Here is a 19,699-nt window from a genome sequence, read left to right on the forward strand (position 1 = left end):
AATAAGAGTTTCAAAGTGCTATTGTCCCTTAGACAAAAAAAATCAGATTAAAAAAAAAAAAACTGCATAATGGTTGATTCCAAACATCAGAAGTTTTATATTTTCTATACAAATTTTTGGGCTTCCCTGGTGGCTCAGCTGATAAAGAATCAACCTGCAATGTGGGAGACTTGGGTTCAGTCCCTGGGTTGGGAAGATCCCCCTGGATTCCAAACATCAGAAGTTTTATATTTTTTATACATATATTTATCTATTTATAAAGAGCACTATTTTTAAAAAAACATAATTGTTTAAAAGACTTCACAAAACCCTAGTAAATACCTTGAAATAAATTTTGCATCTCATACTGCATGCATCTATACTCTATGATTAGATACATACATATAACAGGAGACCACACTTCTATGAAACACACGTAAGTAAAGGTGAAAAGGCATAGTTCTTAACAAATATTTTTGTGGATTTTTTTAGGTATTAGGGTGGTTTTTTTTTTGGCCATGCCATGTGGCATGCAAAATCTTAGTTCCCCAACCAGAGGTTGAAACTGTGCCGCCTGCACTGAGAACATGGCATCTTACAATGGCATCCCTGGAATGCCAGGGAAGTCCCTATTCTTAAACATTTAGAATTGTTTTTAAACTGCCTTCATAACAAACTTTCGTGCCTTTTCTGGGGGGAGAGGGGCACACTGAGCAGCTTGCAGGATCTTAATTCACCAACCAGGGATTGAACCCGTGTGCCCTTCATGCTTTTGTTGATGGTCCTCTTTCCCGGAATTCCTGACTGCAGCTCACAGAAGGAGCTTCTGCCAATACTAATTCCGCTCCCTTGAAAATACTGAGTGAGCTTCCACCATTCTCGTTATTTGTTCCTCCCAGTGGTCAGAGACTGACACCTGCTGAACAATATTCAAAAGGTGAGTTACTGTAAGTAAAAACTGGGAAATACACAAAATCCTTTCTCCCCTTTCACCTGTGATCAAATCCAGAAGACTATTTCCCTTTCACCTTATTCTGTACTTTTCTCTCCATTGTAGGCGTTTGTGGGCAGGTAATCATTTCCTCCCTCCTCATCTGACAACTGAGTTATGTGTGGCAAAATTGTGACGAAATGGTTGGTGAGTTATACTGACTTGGAAATTGTCCCACAAACTCAGTTCTTTTCATAGGTAGAATTCAAGTTCTAAATTCATGGGAGAGCAGGAGTTGGTAGGAATACTAATTTTGCTAAGGGATCGATGCAGTGTTCCACAGGCCAGTTATCAGCAGAAAAACTAAGTCTGATGGGGCTTTGGCTACTTGTTCATCCAGAACTCAACTGCTGATAAGCTTTTTGCATATATTTACTATCAGCCAAACTTCCAACAACTAAAAAAATTAGTGAAAATTTGTTCTAAAATCCTTTTTCATTTGTGCTAGCTTTGCACTTGTTCACTTTCAGATTATCTAATGCTGGTAAATAGCAGTTTTGTATTCAATTCTCATACTGGTGTACTGCAACATGATCACTTAAATATTAGTATTTAAAGTACTCTTTTTGAAGACAAGAAATCTAAAAAGAATCATGGCCTGGATTTCAGCCTATAATACTTTTTGTCTCATAAATCTTATTTGGTAGCTCAGCTGATAGAGAATCCGCCTGCAAGGCAGCAGACGCTGGTTCGATTCCTGAGTCAGGAAGATCCCCTGGAGAAGGGATAGGCTACCCACTCCAGTATTCTTGGGCTTCCCTATTGGCTCTGATAGTAAAGAATCTGCCTGAAGGAGACCTGGGTTCGATCTCTGGGTTGGGAAGATCTCCTGGAGGAGGGCATGGCAACGCACTCCAATATTCTTACCTGGAGAATCCCTATGGACAGAGGAGCCTGGTGGGCTACAATCCATGGGGTCTCTAAGAGTTGGACATGACTGAGTGACTCAGCACAGCAATCACTTTAATATGAGATATTCACAAACAATATACCTTAAAAGAATTGTTTCCAAATATCTAACAACATACTGCTAGTCCATTAATTAATCTTCCAAGTCATCTTTCCCTATCCTGTCAGCAATTAGGAATCTGAGGCAAGTATGAGTCCATGCAGTTGGCAGGAAAGTGAATTTAGTTTTTGACTTGGAACAAACAATTATCTGGATACTATTTGGATACTAAGAAAATAATTGCAAGCAACTCTCAGTTAAGCATTTTTCTTGAACAATAAATTCAGATTTCTGACAAGGAAACACTGACAATAATTCATTTCACCACATCTTCAAAGGATTCAGGCTATTGGGCAGTACTGCAAAATGCTGGAAGACAAGACCAAAAGAGTAAGAAAAGCAGCACATGAAGAAAATGTATTTAGACCACAAGGTGATTTAGTTTATCAGAACCTTTCCAATTTACAATAAACTGGAAACAAGTTTTAACAAAGCTGGAAAGAACAAAGGAGAGGGCAAGAGAGAACAGCATCTTTTGAGAGGAAGAGGAAAGAAGGACTCTGAAAATGTCAATGGAAAGAGAAACTTGAGAGAAACAAACTGTTATTAGTGTTTCTAAGCATTAGGTCCTACTTAAATTCAACTGGATTCCAGCTATTTTTGAGTACCATGTCCACATTTTATAGTTCTCCTGGCTTTTTCCTCTCAGGCGCTCAGCCGTTAATTTTTGCTGCTATGATTATGCCTATCATTAACAGCTGCCCTAGTCCACTAGAAGGGGAATCTGTTGACAACTAGGAAACAAAAAGGGGAAAAAACCCTAAAAACTCAGTAGTACCATGTACATACTAGTAATCAACAGATTCTGAGAAACTATCACAATTAGAAGATATCAAGTCTCGCTCATGAACTGTATGACATTGCTTCTGCTGACTCAAACATCTTTTGCTTTCTGCATGATTTTGGCCATGTTCCAGATATTTGAGGTTATCATGTAAATGCCCTCTGAATAGGTAATGTATATATACTTTTAAAATAATTTAAAGTATGATACAATTTTCTCATAAATCCTGTGCATAAGTCTTACAAAGTACTATGATGAACTTTCTTATAACCCACATCCAAATTCAAGAATGAATTAGTTAACTGGTCTATGGCAAAAGAACTCTGATTGATTCTGTCAAAAAGAATTAATTTTAAAATTTCATTTTTAAGATGTAGAGCTATAAGTCAGCAAATGTTATCTTCTCAAGGAAGTCTTTTCTACACCTAAAGTTCATAGAAAAATCATAAAATTAAATCACTGGTGGGCACAAGTGGATTATAAAGCCACCTTTCTAACAATAAAACAGTTCACTATATAGTCCACAAAGACCAAGAAAATATTAAACTTAAATATCTTATCTTGTTAAGACTAATTCACAGTACATATTTTACTAATTACATCACTTAATTTCATAGTCTTTCACATAATTTTCTATGTAGTCTACATACTTATTCTATATCAAATAGTAGATGTGATTTGATAAATTGATAATCGTTTAAAAATGACTACTTAAGACTTAGAATCTAGAATTAAGAATCTCTTATCAAACACCAAGTTACAACATTAGCAGTCTTCTTGCTCTACTATTTATATCTTCGTATCAAATATACCCTATAAGGACATACATTTTCATATTTCAATAAAGCATTCTTAAACAGTAGGACATTTAATAACAAACAGTAACAAATTTCACAGTGCTCTCATATGCATTAAGTGATGATGTTTTCCCAATCAGCTCAGTAAAAGGAACATCAATCTAGATTTTTAAGAATGTTATTAGCAATACCAATCTTATTTCATTAGCCATAAAATGTTTATAACAAAGGTATGATTCAGCTAAAGTACACCTTTAAAGTAAAGGGGGGATGTAACTGAAAAGAGAGTAACTTCATTCATCTGAATTGAGCATTAAACAAAATTTAAATAAACAATTAATTTGTTCATGGCCCCAATAACACATACTTCTAAGCATATGCTTGGGAATACATAAACAGCTAGCATTTTATTAACAAATTCCAAGCCTTTTCTAGTATTAGAAAAGACTGAATGAATTCAAAGTTAAATGGGGAAATGTCATTTTCTTTTAAACAGAACTATCCTTTTTAAGTGGATTAGTCTCATTGGCCAGTTTTTTGGTACCTTTGAAAATTCTTCAGGTTCCTTTATATCTAATGATCTTGTTGCAAATTCCAGTAGTTCTTCCGAGTTCTCCAGGGCATTATTACATTGACTAAGTTGACTCTAAAAATAAAAACAATAATAGTAATGATAAACCATTAAAATTAATAGCAATAATCAAACAAATGTATTTTAGAGAGGTACTGAAGGTAATCACTAGTCACATATATAATAAATTTTAATTATCTTATACCATCCAGAACAGCTTAATTGCATACAGATAAACATATACACATTATTTAAAAAGAAAACAAAGCAATTATAAATAGCTGGGGTTCAAATTTATTTAAAGATTCTTCCAATTAGGGGAGTCAGAAGACTATCAATGATTTAAATTAAAATATCAACATAATTCACCTGTAGACAACATCCTCTATAATGGAGACTAAATTTCTAGATGATATTTAACTAAGCTAAAACGTATGAATCAAGTTATGGGTACATTCAGTTGAACACAATCTCAGCACTCCATTTATCACATTACTCAGGTAACACAGACTCCTATAAAGGCTATTTTACAGCTTCCAAAACTGGGTAACACAGGAGTTACAAATTCAAGCGTCTAGATTTCAAAAAAAAGGTCAAGCATGAACAAAAAGTAGTAAGTAACTGTTACAGTGATGTGCTCTCTTATAGTGATGTGTTAATTTCACCCAACACAATCTTTCTCATTCAGCTCTCTCCTCTCTCGGCCTCTCTCCCTCGCTTTATCATTTGTAGTTTGCAACTAAGCTAAGTTATGTGAAAATATTGTTAGTGATACTTTTAAACAAAGAAACACATCTCTAAGCTTTTAAATGTATCCAAGATTCTTCTTCAGAATATTTATTAATATGTATTTATTAACATCTATTCCATATTCAAATCTACTTCATTTTCCCTTATAATACACACTAAAGATAAACTACATATGATTAAAATAGCAGAGAAAAAGCATGGGAGGGAGGAAGGAAGGCCGGAGATTGAGCAACTGAACGCTTATAAGGTATTCCAAACCCGTGCTGTAAAGAAGGATCTGGGTTCAAGACAGAACAGAAATCTGCACAAGATGAATCATGGGTGAAACTTCAGGAGATGCTGAGTTTTCCTTTTTTCTCCAATCGTGTTTTTTAAACGAATGCATTTCTTACTTATTGAAATTTATGGATACTTTATGACTAAACTAATTACCCTTAAATGATTTAAGTACAGCCGGCTCTTTAATAACAAGGAGGTTAATCCACATACAGGCTTCCCTGCTGGGAAAGAGCCAACCCCCCACATCTGGAGGAGTTCTGCATCCGCAGAGTCAACCAACCACAGGCTGTGTGATACTGCAGTATTTACTACTGAAAAGTATCAGCATACAAGTGGATCCTCACAGTTCAAACCCATGTTGTTAACTGTAATGTAACTCCCACCTCCTAACTATAAACAAGAAATCTCAACCAAGAAAAACGGGCAGACTTGAAAGGGTAATTCAATTAACCCTTGGAAATTGTGTGTATACAGCCTGTTTGTAAAAGAAAGAGAATATCTGTATTCCTCCACAGCTTCAGATTCTCAAAGATATCATAACCAAAATCAATACACAAAAATCAGTTGCACTTCTGTAGATGAACAATCCAAGAAGGAAATTTAAGAAAACAATCCCATTTATAGTATTATCAAAAAGAATGAAATTCTTCGGAGTAAACTTAACCAAGGGGTAAAAGACCTATTCACTGAATCCTACGAAACATTGCTGAAAGAAATTAAAGACACAAATAAATGGAAAAACACAGCTTATGATTATGTACTGGAAGACTTAATGTGATCAATACTATTATCCAAAGCAATCTACAAATTCAATGCAAACACTATCAAAATTTCAGTGTATACCCACGTATACTGCAGCATTACTCACAATAGCCAAGAGATGGAGGCAGCCCAAATGTCCACAGACAGATACACAGATAAAGAAAATGTGGTAAATATATATAAGGGAATATTATTCAGTCAAAAGAGAAGGAGATCCTGGCACATGCTACAAAATGGATGAACTTTGAGGACATTATACTGAGTGAAATAAGCCAGACACCAAAGGTACAAATACTGTATGATTCCCCTTATATGAGACATCAAAAGCAGTCAAAGTCATGAAAACAGACAATACAACGGTGGTTGCCAGGCAGCAGTGAAGGGGCACATGGAGAGCTGTTCAGTGGGTACAGAGTTTCAGTTCTGCAAGATGAACAAGTCCTAGAGACCCATTACACAACAAAGTGAATATACTTAATACTACTGTGTATTTAAAAAAGGTTAAGAGGGTAAATCTTCAGTTTTTTATCACAATTTTAACAAAATGATATCTATAATCAATATGAAATTAAGAATCACTCTCTTCTATAAAAGTATAGCTATACACAAAAACTCACTAATTTTTGCTTTTAATAAACCAAGCATTAAACAGACAAAAATTATTCATATTTAAATCATTGTATGATCTCACCTGTAACTCTTGTGATTTACGTGCTTGTTCCTGCTTGATACTGTTAATCATACTTTCCTTTACCTCATCCAATATGGAGTATAAACTGTCAAATTCTTCATCTAATTCTGAAAGTATGTTAGAAGAATTTTCCTGTTTAATAAACGAATAAAACAAATTATTTTACTTAAGAGCTATTCAACACTAAAAAACTAAAAGATACAGTGCTTATTAAAGAAGAGAATAAATTCATACTATGAACTACCATAGCCTAACATCATAAAATAATTAAAATTCTAATATTTGACATAAGGATTTAAAAACAGATCAATCCAAGAAGCTGGCTGCACTGATACTGATAGTTCTACTTCAGCAATGCAGCCTTTTATGAACTAGCCCACACCCTCTCCTCACTTTTACAAGACTGTTTCCACAGGACAAGGAGAAAGGTTGTTTTAAGGTTGTTAACTTTGTCCTGACGTTTGGGCTCTAAAGCAGACCCTAAGCCAGTTGTTTACAACCTTTGGTTTGCATGAGAATCATCAGTGAAGCAGACTTTAATAAAATATTCCAGAGACTTTGATTCTGTAACTCTGAGGGATAGTTCGGGCATATAGGGCTGGGGCTGATTTTGCACCAAGTTTTATTTAAACCTCTCAGGTTGTCTAAAACACTGCAGTTACACAAGATAAGCAGAATTAAAAGACTAAGTAATCCTTACTGGGTTCAAAGAAAGGGATCAACCACTGAATTTTGGTGCCAGAAGGAACCTCAGAAATCATCTACTGAGTAGAATTTATAGTCAGACTTCTAAATTTTACAAACTACAATACAGACTTGCCCAAAGCCCCACACCTAGTTATTAGTGGCAGAACCAACACAGCATTTCAAACTGTCGCCCTCCCAGAGATCCTCACTGCCTCATTAAGCAAGATGCTTCTATTTCAGGAAAAAACAAGAAAATATCTGTGAAACCCCTAGATAAGCAATATCCATACTTGCAACAAATATGAGGCAGAAGAAATTATCTTAAAGTATTGTTCAACATAGATGAATCATTCAACTAAGAGAAGTGAAACTGGCACTGGTTTACAGAACTAACACATAAAATCTACTATAATATTACAATCCAAATTTTTGCTTATACTGTTTATAAAACCAGACAGGATCTCTCTAGAGGCTTACAAAAGTGGTGTTAATAATTTTATTACCTTTTATACAGTAGTAAGAACATGATTTGGAGGAAGAAATGTGCAGTTTGGAAGGCAGAAGAACTAAGTCAAATTCCACACTAACCACTCAGTAAAAGTCTGACACTGGACAAGCCCCTTAAATTCCTGGACCTCAGCTCTCCCATCTGTAAAAAGGAACTGGCCTACTCTTCCCTCTCAGGGACCAACTGGCACATCCTTAGAGTCTCCTGCCCACTACAGCTTATATTCCCATCTTCAATGACAAGGGTGTAGTTTAATTCCACCTCTATTTCTTTTTCTGGATGCTAAAGTCCGAATAATTTGTCAACCAGAAAAAATAGTATGAGCTAGCTCTATCTTAAGGCATCTTTTTCCAGATTTCAAATATGATGATTCTCTTGTCCATAGACCAAGAGTTTTAGAACCACTAGTTTTGCTTATTTAAAGAAACTGGATTAGTGGATTCCAATAAAGTACTTTATTGGAGAAAGATAGTTAAAGTGGTGAAGATTATAATCAACTAACTTCAATCACAGCAAATTCAGGAGAAAAGAAAACATAAGACCATAGGTTTAACAAGCCAAGAGCATGGCAATTAACTAGGCTGAACCAAACAAAAACCACAGGAAAGGATTCACTGTCTACAAGGGTCCTGGAAATCTTCTATTAATATGTTTATCTTACAAAGAAATGACCCTTAAATTAATTAAGGTGCAGTCACAGAAAAGCATCACCAGCTTATCTTAAGGTCCCTTTCACAATCAACATTTGACTATTTACAGTATAGATTACCCACCTAAACCTGGGATCATTTCCTTAAGTATTCCCCTCTCTTCTCACTGGGCACTTTATCTTTTATGATTTACTTTCATCTAGTTCTGCAAGTGGACGTCTTACTATTTACATTTTCCTTCTATTATTTACCATAAAAGAAATGTTTAGCTTCCCAGTATTTTTGGAAAGGTACGATTTGCTCTCACTTGTAATTAGAAAATACAAACATGAAATGGAAAGGAACAAAAGTGAGCATTATAATATTCCTACCAATTACTATTCCAGAGTTTTCTTCTTCCCTTACTATGTGATCTTTCTATGGAGAATCCAGGACTAGCAAATGAAGCATTTTTTTTTTCATCTGCCATTAAAAAACCCTGCTCTCATCTTCATTAGTTTATAATCTAGAGTTAATGGTATATATTTACACTTATGATTCCACCCAACAGTCACTCACTGTGATATATTCCCACAAATTTTTCTAAACAGGTTCATACCTGAACTCCTTTCAGTGTTTGGTTTAGTGTATCAATAAAGTTCTGAATTTCGTCATTTTTATTTGCCAGAGTTGAAATGATCCTTTGCAGAGCTTCCTAGGATAAAAAAAAATTTTAACATTATGATATTTTATTAAAAGAGAATTATAAACTTCATTACAACAACTGTCTTAAAAAAAAAACTCTGAATATCAGAGCATATTATGTAACAAACAAGAGCAATGTAAAACTGCTCATTGTTCAAAGACTATAATTACAAAAGATGGCATACATACTGGTTGTTTTATTTATTTATTTATTTTTCATACTGGTTATTTTAAAACCTCTTATCCCTACAGTACAACCATACCTTTCACCACCATACCTTTCACACTACAGATGATCAATATTATTTAGTCACCACCATACCTTTCACATTACAGATGACCAGCATTATTTAATATAAAGACTGTTACATTAAGTCATAAGGCCATGGCAAATGAGTAAAATCAAATTCTTAAATGATGCAAAAATATATGAAAACGTCTAATCAACATCAGGATATAGAAGTAAAAGTTGAGACACTGAAATTTCACATTTTATTTATAAAAATTAAATCTTAGAAATATGAAAGTAGATAATAAATTTGCATTTAAAATTAGATTTACCAATATAATATTGCAACTATCCTCCAATTAAAAAATTTTTTAATTTACAACATTCACAGTAATATTTACAGATGATATAGAACCATAATAAATAAGGCAGATAATTTTAGTAGCAAATACCTCAAACTTTGATAATGCTTCCTATTATAATAGAACACTTGATTATTTAATTTTCTCATATCTCTAGTTCAGTGTTGTCCAATAAAACTTCCTGCTATGATGGAAATACTCCGTATGTGTCAATAAAAGTGAAAGGGAAAGAAACACAGAAACCTAGCCATCATTAGTTAGTCATTTAGTTAGTTCAGTCGATTAGTGTGTCCGACTCTTTGCGATCCCATGGATGCAGCAGGCCAAGCCTTCCTGTCCATCACCAACTCCCAGACTTTACTCAAGCTCATGTCCATTGAGTCAGTGATGCCATCCAACCATCTCATCCTCTGTTGTCCCCTTCTCCTCCAGCCCTCAATCTTTCCCAGCGTCAGGGTCTTTTCCAATGAGTCAGTTCTTCACATCAGGTGGCCTAAGTTATTGGAGCTTCAGCTTCGGCATGAGTCCTTCCAATGAATATTCAGGACTAATTTCCTTTAAGATGGACTGGTTCGATCTCCCTGCAGTCCAAGGGACTCTCAAGAGTCTTCTCCAACACCACAGTTCAAAAGCACCGGTGCTCAGCTTTCTTTATAGTCCAAGTCTCACATCCATACATGACTACTAGAAAAACCATAGCTTTGACTAGACGGATCTTTGCTGGCAAAGTAATGGCTCTGCTTTTTAATATGCTGTCTGGGTTGGTCATAACTTTTCTTTCAAGGAGCAAGCATCTTTTAATTTCATGGCTGCAGTCACCATCTGCAGTGATTTTGGAGCCCGAGAAAATAAAGTCAGTCACTGTTTCTCCATCGATTTGCCACGAAGTGATGGGACCGGATGCCATGATTTTAGGTTTCTGAATGTTGAGTTTTAAGCCAATTTTTCACTCTCCTCTTTCACTTTCATCAACAGGCTCTTTAGTTCTTCTTTGCTTTCCACCATAAGGGTGGTGTCATCTGCATATCTGAGGTTATTGATATTTCTCCTGTCAATCTTGATTCCAGCTTGTGCCTCATCCAGCCCAGCGTTTCTCATGATGTACTCTGCATATAAGTTAAATAAGCAGGGTGACAACATACAGCCTTGACGTACTCCTTTCCCTATTTGGAAACTACCAACACAACTGCACTTATCTCACACACTAGTAAAGTAATGCTAAAAACTCTCGAAGCCAGCCTTCAACAATACGTGAACCATGAACTTGCAGATGTTCAAGCTGGATTTAGAAAGGGCAGAGGAACCAGAGATCAAATTGCCAACATCCGCTGGATCATCGAAAAAGCAAGAGAGTTCCAGAAAAACATCTATTTCTGCTTCATTGACTATGCCAAAGCCTTTGACTATGTGAATCACAATAAACTGTGAAAAATTCTGAAAGAGATGCAAATACCAGACCACCTGACCTGCCTCTTAAGAAATCTGTATGCAGGTCAGGAAGCAACAGTTAGAAATGGACATGGAACAACAGACTGGTTCCAAATAGGGAAAGGAGCATGTCACGGCCATCATTACAGTCTTTCTTTTGTGCTCTACATGCAGTCATCAACTACAGTAGATTTTACCTCTAAACTAACTCTCGGTAGCCATGTCCTTCTCCAGGGAAGCTTTCCAACCCAGGGCTCGAACCCAGGTCTCCTGCATTGTGGGCAGACACTTTACCGTCTGAGCCACCAGGGAAGCCCTAAAACTCTGTAATCACTACAAGTCAGTATTATATCTCAATTTACACTCTTGCAAAATTTCTTAACTGGCCTCTGACCCATTCTTTCTCCCCTGTAATCAGTTCCCTATATTGCACCTAGAGTGGTAAGTTAAGCATCACTCTTCCTGATCAATCATCTTGCCTAAATCCTTGGATAAAATTGAAATCTTTTAACATGAGCTGTTAACATGAGCTTAAACACAACCTTACATAACCCATAAGACCCTGTCTGATCTCCCCACTGCCTGCCTCACCTATTTCAATTCACACCAGACTTCCTCTCTCTCGCTGTATCCAGCTTCAGGAGCCTGCTATGACTGTCTCTACTATGCCTGGCTTCCCACCCAGGAACCCTCACATTTATCAGCTTCTTCACTTATAACCACTGTTCTAAAACATATACATGATTTATTGTTAATACAAGTTCCGAAAAGTACAGAATGTGCCCATTCTATGTATCTAGGTACACATATATGCTTGCCTCATTTCTTTTATTTCCAAAGCCTGATGGTGAAGAAGGGCAAAGACTGCTTTCAGCTGGGACTCTCTCAATCAAACAGGATGCTGACAAGGATCTCTCAGACTTCACTTTAGGTTTCAAGCCTCCCACTACCCTCCAAACAATGATAGATAAAGTGATAAAAAAAAGATGGATAAAGGCAATATAAATTATCTGAAGTTTATCTAGATAATATTGAATATAATTGATCTTAGTCGCCATGACTAAAAAGTTTTAGGTGATACAGGTCTGAATATATCCTTTGACAGATACAAATTCTGCTGGATCACAGTAAAATATATAGAACATTATGTCTTCAGAGGCAGTATGTACAGGTAATCTCTGCCATTATCCTTTGATCACAGACCACAGGCACGAGGATTTTGGGGGAAAAAAAAAACAAACCTACTCTCAGAATTAAGCCTCTCAATTACTTGACTATGGAATTAGGCTAAGGTAACTGCCATGCTAACAAAAAGGGGTGGGGGGGTTCACGCCCCAGCCAAGCACTACTGCTATGGAATGGCTCAAGGTAACCTGGGATGTACAAGGCATGAGGGACCATCTTAAAGAACAGCTTAAAGTTGTGCTCATAGTCCCTAGAAATCATGAGAAGTAAAAGCGCAACCAATTGACTACGCGCAAAGTAACAATATAACTAACACTGGCTTCCCTGGGGGCTCAGATGGTAAAGCCTCTGCCTGCAATGTAGGAGACCCGGGTTTGATCCCTGGGTTGGGAAGATCCCCCGGAGAAGGAAATGGCAGCCCAATCCAGTACTCTTACCTGGAGAATTCCATGGATGGAGGAGCCGGGTAGGCTACAGTCCATGGGGTCGCAAAGAGTTGGACATGACTGAGCAACTTCACTACTTTATACTCTTTTTTTTTTAGTTGGAGGCTAATTACTTTACAATATTGTAGTGGTTTTTGCCATACATTGACATGAATCAGCCATGGATTTACATGTGTTCCCCATCCTGAACCCCCCTCCTGCCTCCCTCCCCATCCCATCCCTCTGGGTCATCCCAGTGCACCAGCCCCTAGCACTTGTCTCATGCATCCAACCTGGACTGGCGATCTGTTTCACACTTGATAATATATATGTTTCGATGCTGTTCTCTCAGATCATCCCACCCTCACCTTCTCCTATAGAGTCCAAAAGTCTGTTCTATACATGTGTCTCTTTTTCTGTCTTGCATATAGGCTTATTGTTACCATCTTTCTAGTTCTAATGAGATGGATGAAACTGGAGCCCATTATACAGAGTGACGTAAGCCAGAAAGATAAAGACCGATACAGTATACTTTATACTCTTAAAGGCCAAGCACTTTCCTAAGTTCTTTACATAAATTTCTTTAATCCTCTCAAGAATCCTATGAGCCAGGATACTTGGTTATCCCCATTTTCCAATTCAGAAGCTGAGGTATAAAGAGGGTGGGTAAGTTGCCCAGGACCTCAAGAGTTAGCATGCGGCAGAGCCAGAACCCAAACCACGACATCTGCCTCGTGAGCCTGTGCTCTTTCTTCTTTTTCCCTGAGTCTGTGCTCTTAACAATGAACACCATACTACCTGAAAACAAAGGTCAGAAGTGCACGTAAAGAAGGTCAGAACATCTAAGGACACTGAAAGGACTTAAGATGGTCTTTAAAACTGCAAAAAATTAGGAATAATCAAGAGGTTGTAACCTTTGGTACAGGTTGCAACCTTTGTTGCAGGAAGGGGGACCCTTCCAGGGCCCGAAATTGGGCTCTTGTCTAACACTCGGAAATGTATTGTCCGAGGAGACACATGCTGACAAAGCAAGAGATTTTATTGGGAAAGGGCACCCAAGGCGGAGAGCAGTAGGTAAGGGAACCCAGGAGAACAGCTCTGCCAAAAGCTCAAAGTCTCGGGTTTTATGGCGATGGGATCAGTTTCCAGGTTGTCTTTAGCCAATCATTCTGACTCAGAGTCCTTCCTGTGGTGCACGCCCTGTTCAGCCAAGATGGATGCCAGAGAGGAGGATTTTAGGAGGAAGTCGAACATGTGGCGTCTCCTTTTGACCTTTCCTGAACTCTTCTGGTTGAAGGTGGCTTATGAGTTCCTTGTTCCTTACCACGACCTCCTGTCGTAAAGCAACTCGTGCAAATGGTTACTCTGGTGCCTGGGCAGCATGGGCAGTTTCAGTCAGTGTGCTTCCCCTAACACCATTTCACCAAGTACAAGGGCAACAGTAACAGCTATTCTTACTACAGGCATATCATCTTTTAAGTCTGAGAACATGATGACTGTCACTATTTGAAATGGCATGATTCTACTGGCTTTAACTTAATATATGTGAATGTGACAAACTCAAATGTCTTAATTCTGCATTCAACAAAAAGTTCGGCCAATGTGGGCTACTTAACTGCAAACTATCCAGGGCTACAAGCCCCTGAAGTTCTGATGCAGAAACTTCTCATTCTTAGAACTAGTGGCAAAACATCACTATACCCAGGCTTTCAGGCTATTCTGAATCCAAAAGCATCAATACCAAGTGGTCATAATTGGACACTGTGATAAATGGACAGAGATCTATGGGTTTCCCACCAGGGTCTACGTGGACCAGGAGAAAAATTTTGATTCAAATTCTACATTAACATTCCAGATAGATGAGATACGCAAACCTAGAACCACTGCAAATATCACTAATCAATCTACAATTGAAGGGGGCCAAACCATTACCATAGCCATTTCAGTTAGTATTCAGTAACACAATGTGCCAGGCAGGCTTCCCTGGTGGCTTGGCAGTAAAGAATCTGCCCGCCGATGCAGGAGATATGGGTTTGACCCCTGGGTCAGGAAGATCCCCTGGAGAACAAAATGGCTACCCACTTCAGTATTCTTGTCTGGAAAATTCCATGGACAGAGGAGCCTGGCGGGTCCATGGGGTCTCAAAAGAGTCAGATACAAGTCAGCAACTAAACAGCAACAACATGCCAGGCACTGGGGAAAGCTTCTAACGTGGACTACTTTTTAATCACCACAATGGAAAGTAGTCTTTGCATCTTCTGGTTGAAGAGAAGGCTAAAGACTTCTTTGATCACACAGCTGTCAATCGGCAGTCACAATTCAAATCCAGAAAGCTACCTCGAGAGTCTGCACTTTTACACCACTCTAAGCTGTACACACTGCAGATGACTGTACAGAACAATCAGAGGGTTCCCGGAACCAGAGCAAAGGGATCAATGAAAATATCCTAATGCCACCAGGGATTATGCACTTGTTTCACTCCACACCATAGACCCCTCCTTTGACTTAGGTAATGAGCAGAAATGCAGAATGCTCTATCCGGTTGGTAAGTTAGACAACCAGAATCTTACCAGCTGACCACAGCTATGGCAACCCCTAACAAGAGTACTGTGCTCAAATGTTAGCACAGTGCAAAGAGCTAAAAAAGGAGAAGTATACATTGTTGAGGAATTCAGGAATCTGATCATCGTTCATGCTTAGTCTCTCAGTCGTGTCCAACTCTCTGTGACCCAATGGACTGCAGCCCGCCAGGCTCCTCTCTGTACATGGGATTCTCCAGGCAAGAATACTAGAGTGGGTTGCCATGCTCTCCTCCAGAGGATCTTCCCAACCCTGTGATCAAACCCAGGTCTCCCACATTGCAGGCAGATTCTTTACCGTCTGAGCCAGCAGGGAGGAATCTGATTGTCAGGAAGAGCTAACTGGGAGGGAGCCATGCCCTCTATTGTTACAGTGAAGCATCTGGGATTACCACTTCTGTACATGGATGCAACTGAGGTGATCCACAGGAAAAAAGCTAATAAAAGGCCTGGTGAGGAATGCTGCCTTTTCACCCTGAGCCCAGTTGTAAGATATCAGGGCAGAAGAAGAGATTCTCTCCCAACAAGGATTTGAGGAAATACAATGTGTCAGAGGCTGAAGCAGCCTCCCATTTTCAGTGACCTCTGAACTGGCTGTTCCATCCTGTGAAATCCAGGAAGCTCACATTCAGCCAAGGAAACCAGGAGTTCCACCATCTAATTAAGGGGGGTGGGATGCACGTAGAGATGGGGGTACCCTCAGGTACTGCTGGGAGCAGTATAAACTGACAAAATGCTTCCAAAGGGTGATTTGGCAATACACATCAAAGGTGTAAGTATTATATACACAATGACTCAAATTCCACTTCTACTAATCTATTCTAAGTTAAAGGGTAACTAATTAATTAAAGATACAAGTAGAGACTTGACAACAAAGATGTTCATCTTAGTGTTATTTATAATATTAAAAAGACCAACATAAATGTATGACAAAGGGTACTCATTAAAAATCAAGTAATATTAATACATCCATACTAAAGAAAATTGCTGAATCATTAAAAGTGCTGTAGAACAATATTAACATGGTAAAAGATACTTCACATATTAAGTGAGAGGCAAATTACAAATTACTATAAATAGCATAATACTATAGTTTTTTTTAAGTTTCTATATTCATAGTCAACAAAAGAGTCCGAAATGCAGTACTTGAGTGCAATCTCAAAAACAACAGAATGATCTCAGTTTGCTTTCAAGGCAAACCATTCAACATCACAGTAATCCAAGTCTATGCCCCAACCACTAATGCTGAAGAGGCTGAAGTTGAACAGTTCTATGAAGACCCACAAAACCTTCTAGAACTAACACCAAAACAAGATAACCTTTTCTCATAGGGGATTGGAATGCAAAAGTAGGAAGTCAAGAGATATCTGGAGTAACAGGCCAAGTTTGGCCTTGGAGTACAAAATGAAGCAGGACAAAGGCTAATAGAATTTTGCAAAGAGAATGCATTAGTCACAGCAAACACCCTCTTCCAACAACATAAGAGGCTACTCCACAATGGACATTACCAGATGGTCAATACCAAAAACAGACTGATTATATTCTTTGCAGACAAAGATGGAGAAGCTCTATACAGTCAGCAAAAACAAGATCTGGAGCTCACTGACTCAGATCTTGAACTGCTTATTACAAAATTCAGGCTTAAATTGAAGAAAGTAGGGAAAACAACTAAGCCATTTAGGTATGACCTTAATCAATTCCCTTATGATTATACAGTGGAGGTGACAAATAGATTCAAGGGATTAGATCTGGTAGACAGAGTGCCTGAAGAACTATGGATGGAGGTCCACAACACTGTACAGGAGGAGGTGATCAAATCCATCCCCAAAGAAAAAATGCAAAAAGGCAAAATGTCTGAGGAGGCCTTACAAACAGCTGAGAAAAGAAGAGAAGCTTAAGGCAGAGGAGAAAGGGAAAGATATAACCAACTGAATGCAGACTTCCCGGGAATAGCAAGGAGCAATAAGAAAGCCTCTTTAAGTGAACAATGCAAAGAAATAGAAGGGAAAAAGTAGAATGGGTAAGTCTAGAGACCTCTTCAAGAAAACTGGAGATACCAAAAGAACAAGGAACATTTAATGCAAAGATGGGCACAAGAAAGGACAGAAATGGCAAGAACCTAACAGAAGCAGAAGATACTAAGAAGAGGTGGCAAGAATACACAGAAGAACTATACAAAAAAGGTCTTAACGACCTGGATAACCACGATGGTATGGTTACTCACCTAGAGCCAGACATCCTGGAATGTGAACTAAAGTGGGTCTTAGGAAGCATTACTACAAACAAAGCTAGTGGAGGTGATGGAATTCCAGCTAAGCTATTTCAAGTCCTAAAAGATGATGCTGTTAAAGTGCTGCACTCAATATGCCAGCAAATTTGGAAAACTCAGCAGGGGCCACAGGACTGGGATAGATCAGTTTTCATCCCAATCCTAAAGAAAGGCAATGCCAAAGAATGCTCAAATTGTGCTCATCTCACATGCTAGCAAGATAATGCTCAAAATCCTTCTAGCTAGGCTTCAGCAGTATGTGAACCAAGAACTTCCAGATGTACAAGCTGGATGTAGAAAAAGGCAGAGGAACCAGAGATCAAACTGCCAACATTTTCTGGATCATAAAAAAAGCAAGGGAATTCCAAAAAAAAAAAAAAAAACTACTTGCTTCATTGACTACACTAAAGTCTCTGACTGTGTGGATCACAACAAACTGTGGAAAATTCTTACAGAGATGGGAACACCAGTCCACCTTACCTGTCTCCTGAGAAACCTATATACAGGTCAAGAAACAACAGTTAGAGACGAACATGGAAAAATGGGCTGGTTTAAAACTGGGAAAGGAGTGGGACTTCCGTGGTAGTCCAGTGGTTAAGAGTCTGCCTTCCAATGCAGGGGATGCAGGTTGGATCCCTGGTCAGGGAACTAAGACCCCCACATGCTGCGGGCCATTAAGCCTTCATGCCACAACAAAAGAGTCCGCCTGCAGCAACTATGATCCAGTGCAGCCAAATAACAAATAAAATATACATTTTTTAAAAATAAAATAAAATAAAATGGGAAAGAAGTATGTCAAAGATATATATTGTCAACTTGCTTATTTAACTTCTATGCAGAGTACATCATGTGAAATGCCCAGCTGGATGAACCTCAAGGGAGATTCAAGATTGCCAGGAAAAATATCAACAACCTCAGATATACAGATGATAGCACTCTAATGGCAGAAAGGGAAGAGGAACTAAAGAGCATCTTGATGAGGGTGAAAGAGAAGAGTGAAAATGCTGGCTTAAAACTCAACATTCAAAAAACTAAAATCATGGCATCAGGTCCCATCATTTCACGGCAAATAGAATGGGGAAAAGTGGAAACAGGGACAGACTACTTTCTTGGGCTCCAAAATCACTGCAGATGGTGACTACAGCCATGAAATTAAAAGACACTTGCTCCTTGGATGAAAAGCTAGAGCAAACCTAGACAATGCGTTAAAAAGCAGACATCATTTTGCCGACAAAGGTCCATAGAGTCAAAGCTATGGTTTTGCCAGTAGTCACGTAGGGATGTGAGAGTTAGACCATAAAGAGGCTGAGTGCCGAAGAATGATGCTTCCAAACTGTGGTGTTGGAGAAGACGCTTGAGAGTCCTTTGGAACTGCAAAGAGATCAAGCCAGTCAATCCTAAAGGAGACCAACCCTGAATATTCACTCACTGGAAGGACTGAAGCTGAAGCTCCAATACTTTGTCCACCTGATGTGGTCAAACTCACTGGAAAAGACCCTGATGCTGGGAAAGACTGAGGGCAGGAGAAGAAAGGGGCAACAGAGGATGAGATGGTCGGATGGCATCGCCAAGTCAACGGACATGAGTATGAGCAAACTCCAGGAGACAGTGAAGGACAGGGAAGTCTGCTGTGCTGCAGTCCATGGGGTCGCAAAGAGTCGGACACAACTGAGTGACTGAACAACAACAATATATATTAAAAAACCCCGGAATATAATACACACATAAATGTTAAAAGAAGTCATCTCTGGGTTGCAGGATTATGGGTGATTTTTATTTTATTTTCATTTATCTGTACTTCCTAATTCCCTAATCAACTTGCATTAGTTATATTTATAACAGAAGTGCACAGGCTGGCTCTGTTAACACTATTATAAGTTAGTTCAAAATATGATTACCTATCATCAATGAATATCAATAACAGAGATCAGATTCTATCAGAACCTTGTGACTGGGAAGAAGTGTCAACTGAGGATATAAAACATACAGAAAGAAAGCTGGAGGGAAAAATCCACTAACTTCAGAATACTGTCTACCCTAGGTTGGAGTGGAATATCTACTACTATGGAAGTCAATATGT

At 38.3% G+C, this 19,699-nt stretch overlaps 1 protein-coding gene across 5 annotated transcripts in view; it reads right to left on the minus strand.

Annotated features, from left to right (window-relative positions):
• The window catches only part of FSD1L (fibronectin type III and SPRY domain containing 1 like), a 66,659-nt gene that overhangs the window by 42,076 nt on the left and 4,884 nt on the right, over positions 1 to 19,699 (minus strand). For all 5 annotated transcript variants that reach the window (XM_043927219.1, XM_043927221.1, XM_043927218.1 and 2 more), the window contains exons 2-4: positions 9,057 to 9,152; positions 6,614 to 6,745; positions 4,105 to 4,206 (exon numbers count right to left, since the gene is read on the minus strand). In XM_043927219.1, the coding sequence (XP_043783154.1) occupies positions 4,105 to 4,206; positions 6,614 to 6,745; positions 9,057 to 9,152 (330 nt within the window). The remainder of the gene's footprint in view (positions 1 to 4,104; positions 4,207 to 6,613; positions 6,746 to 9,056; positions 9,153 to 19,699) is intronic.

The sequence above is a fragment of the Cervus elaphus genome, chromosome 16 (genome assembly GCF_910594005.1).
Source record: "Cervus elaphus chromosome 16, mCerEla1.1, whole genome shotgun sequence".
Taxonomy (NCBI): domain Eukaryota; kingdom Metazoa; phylum Chordata; class Mammalia; order Artiodactyla; family Cervidae; genus Cervus; species Cervus elaphus.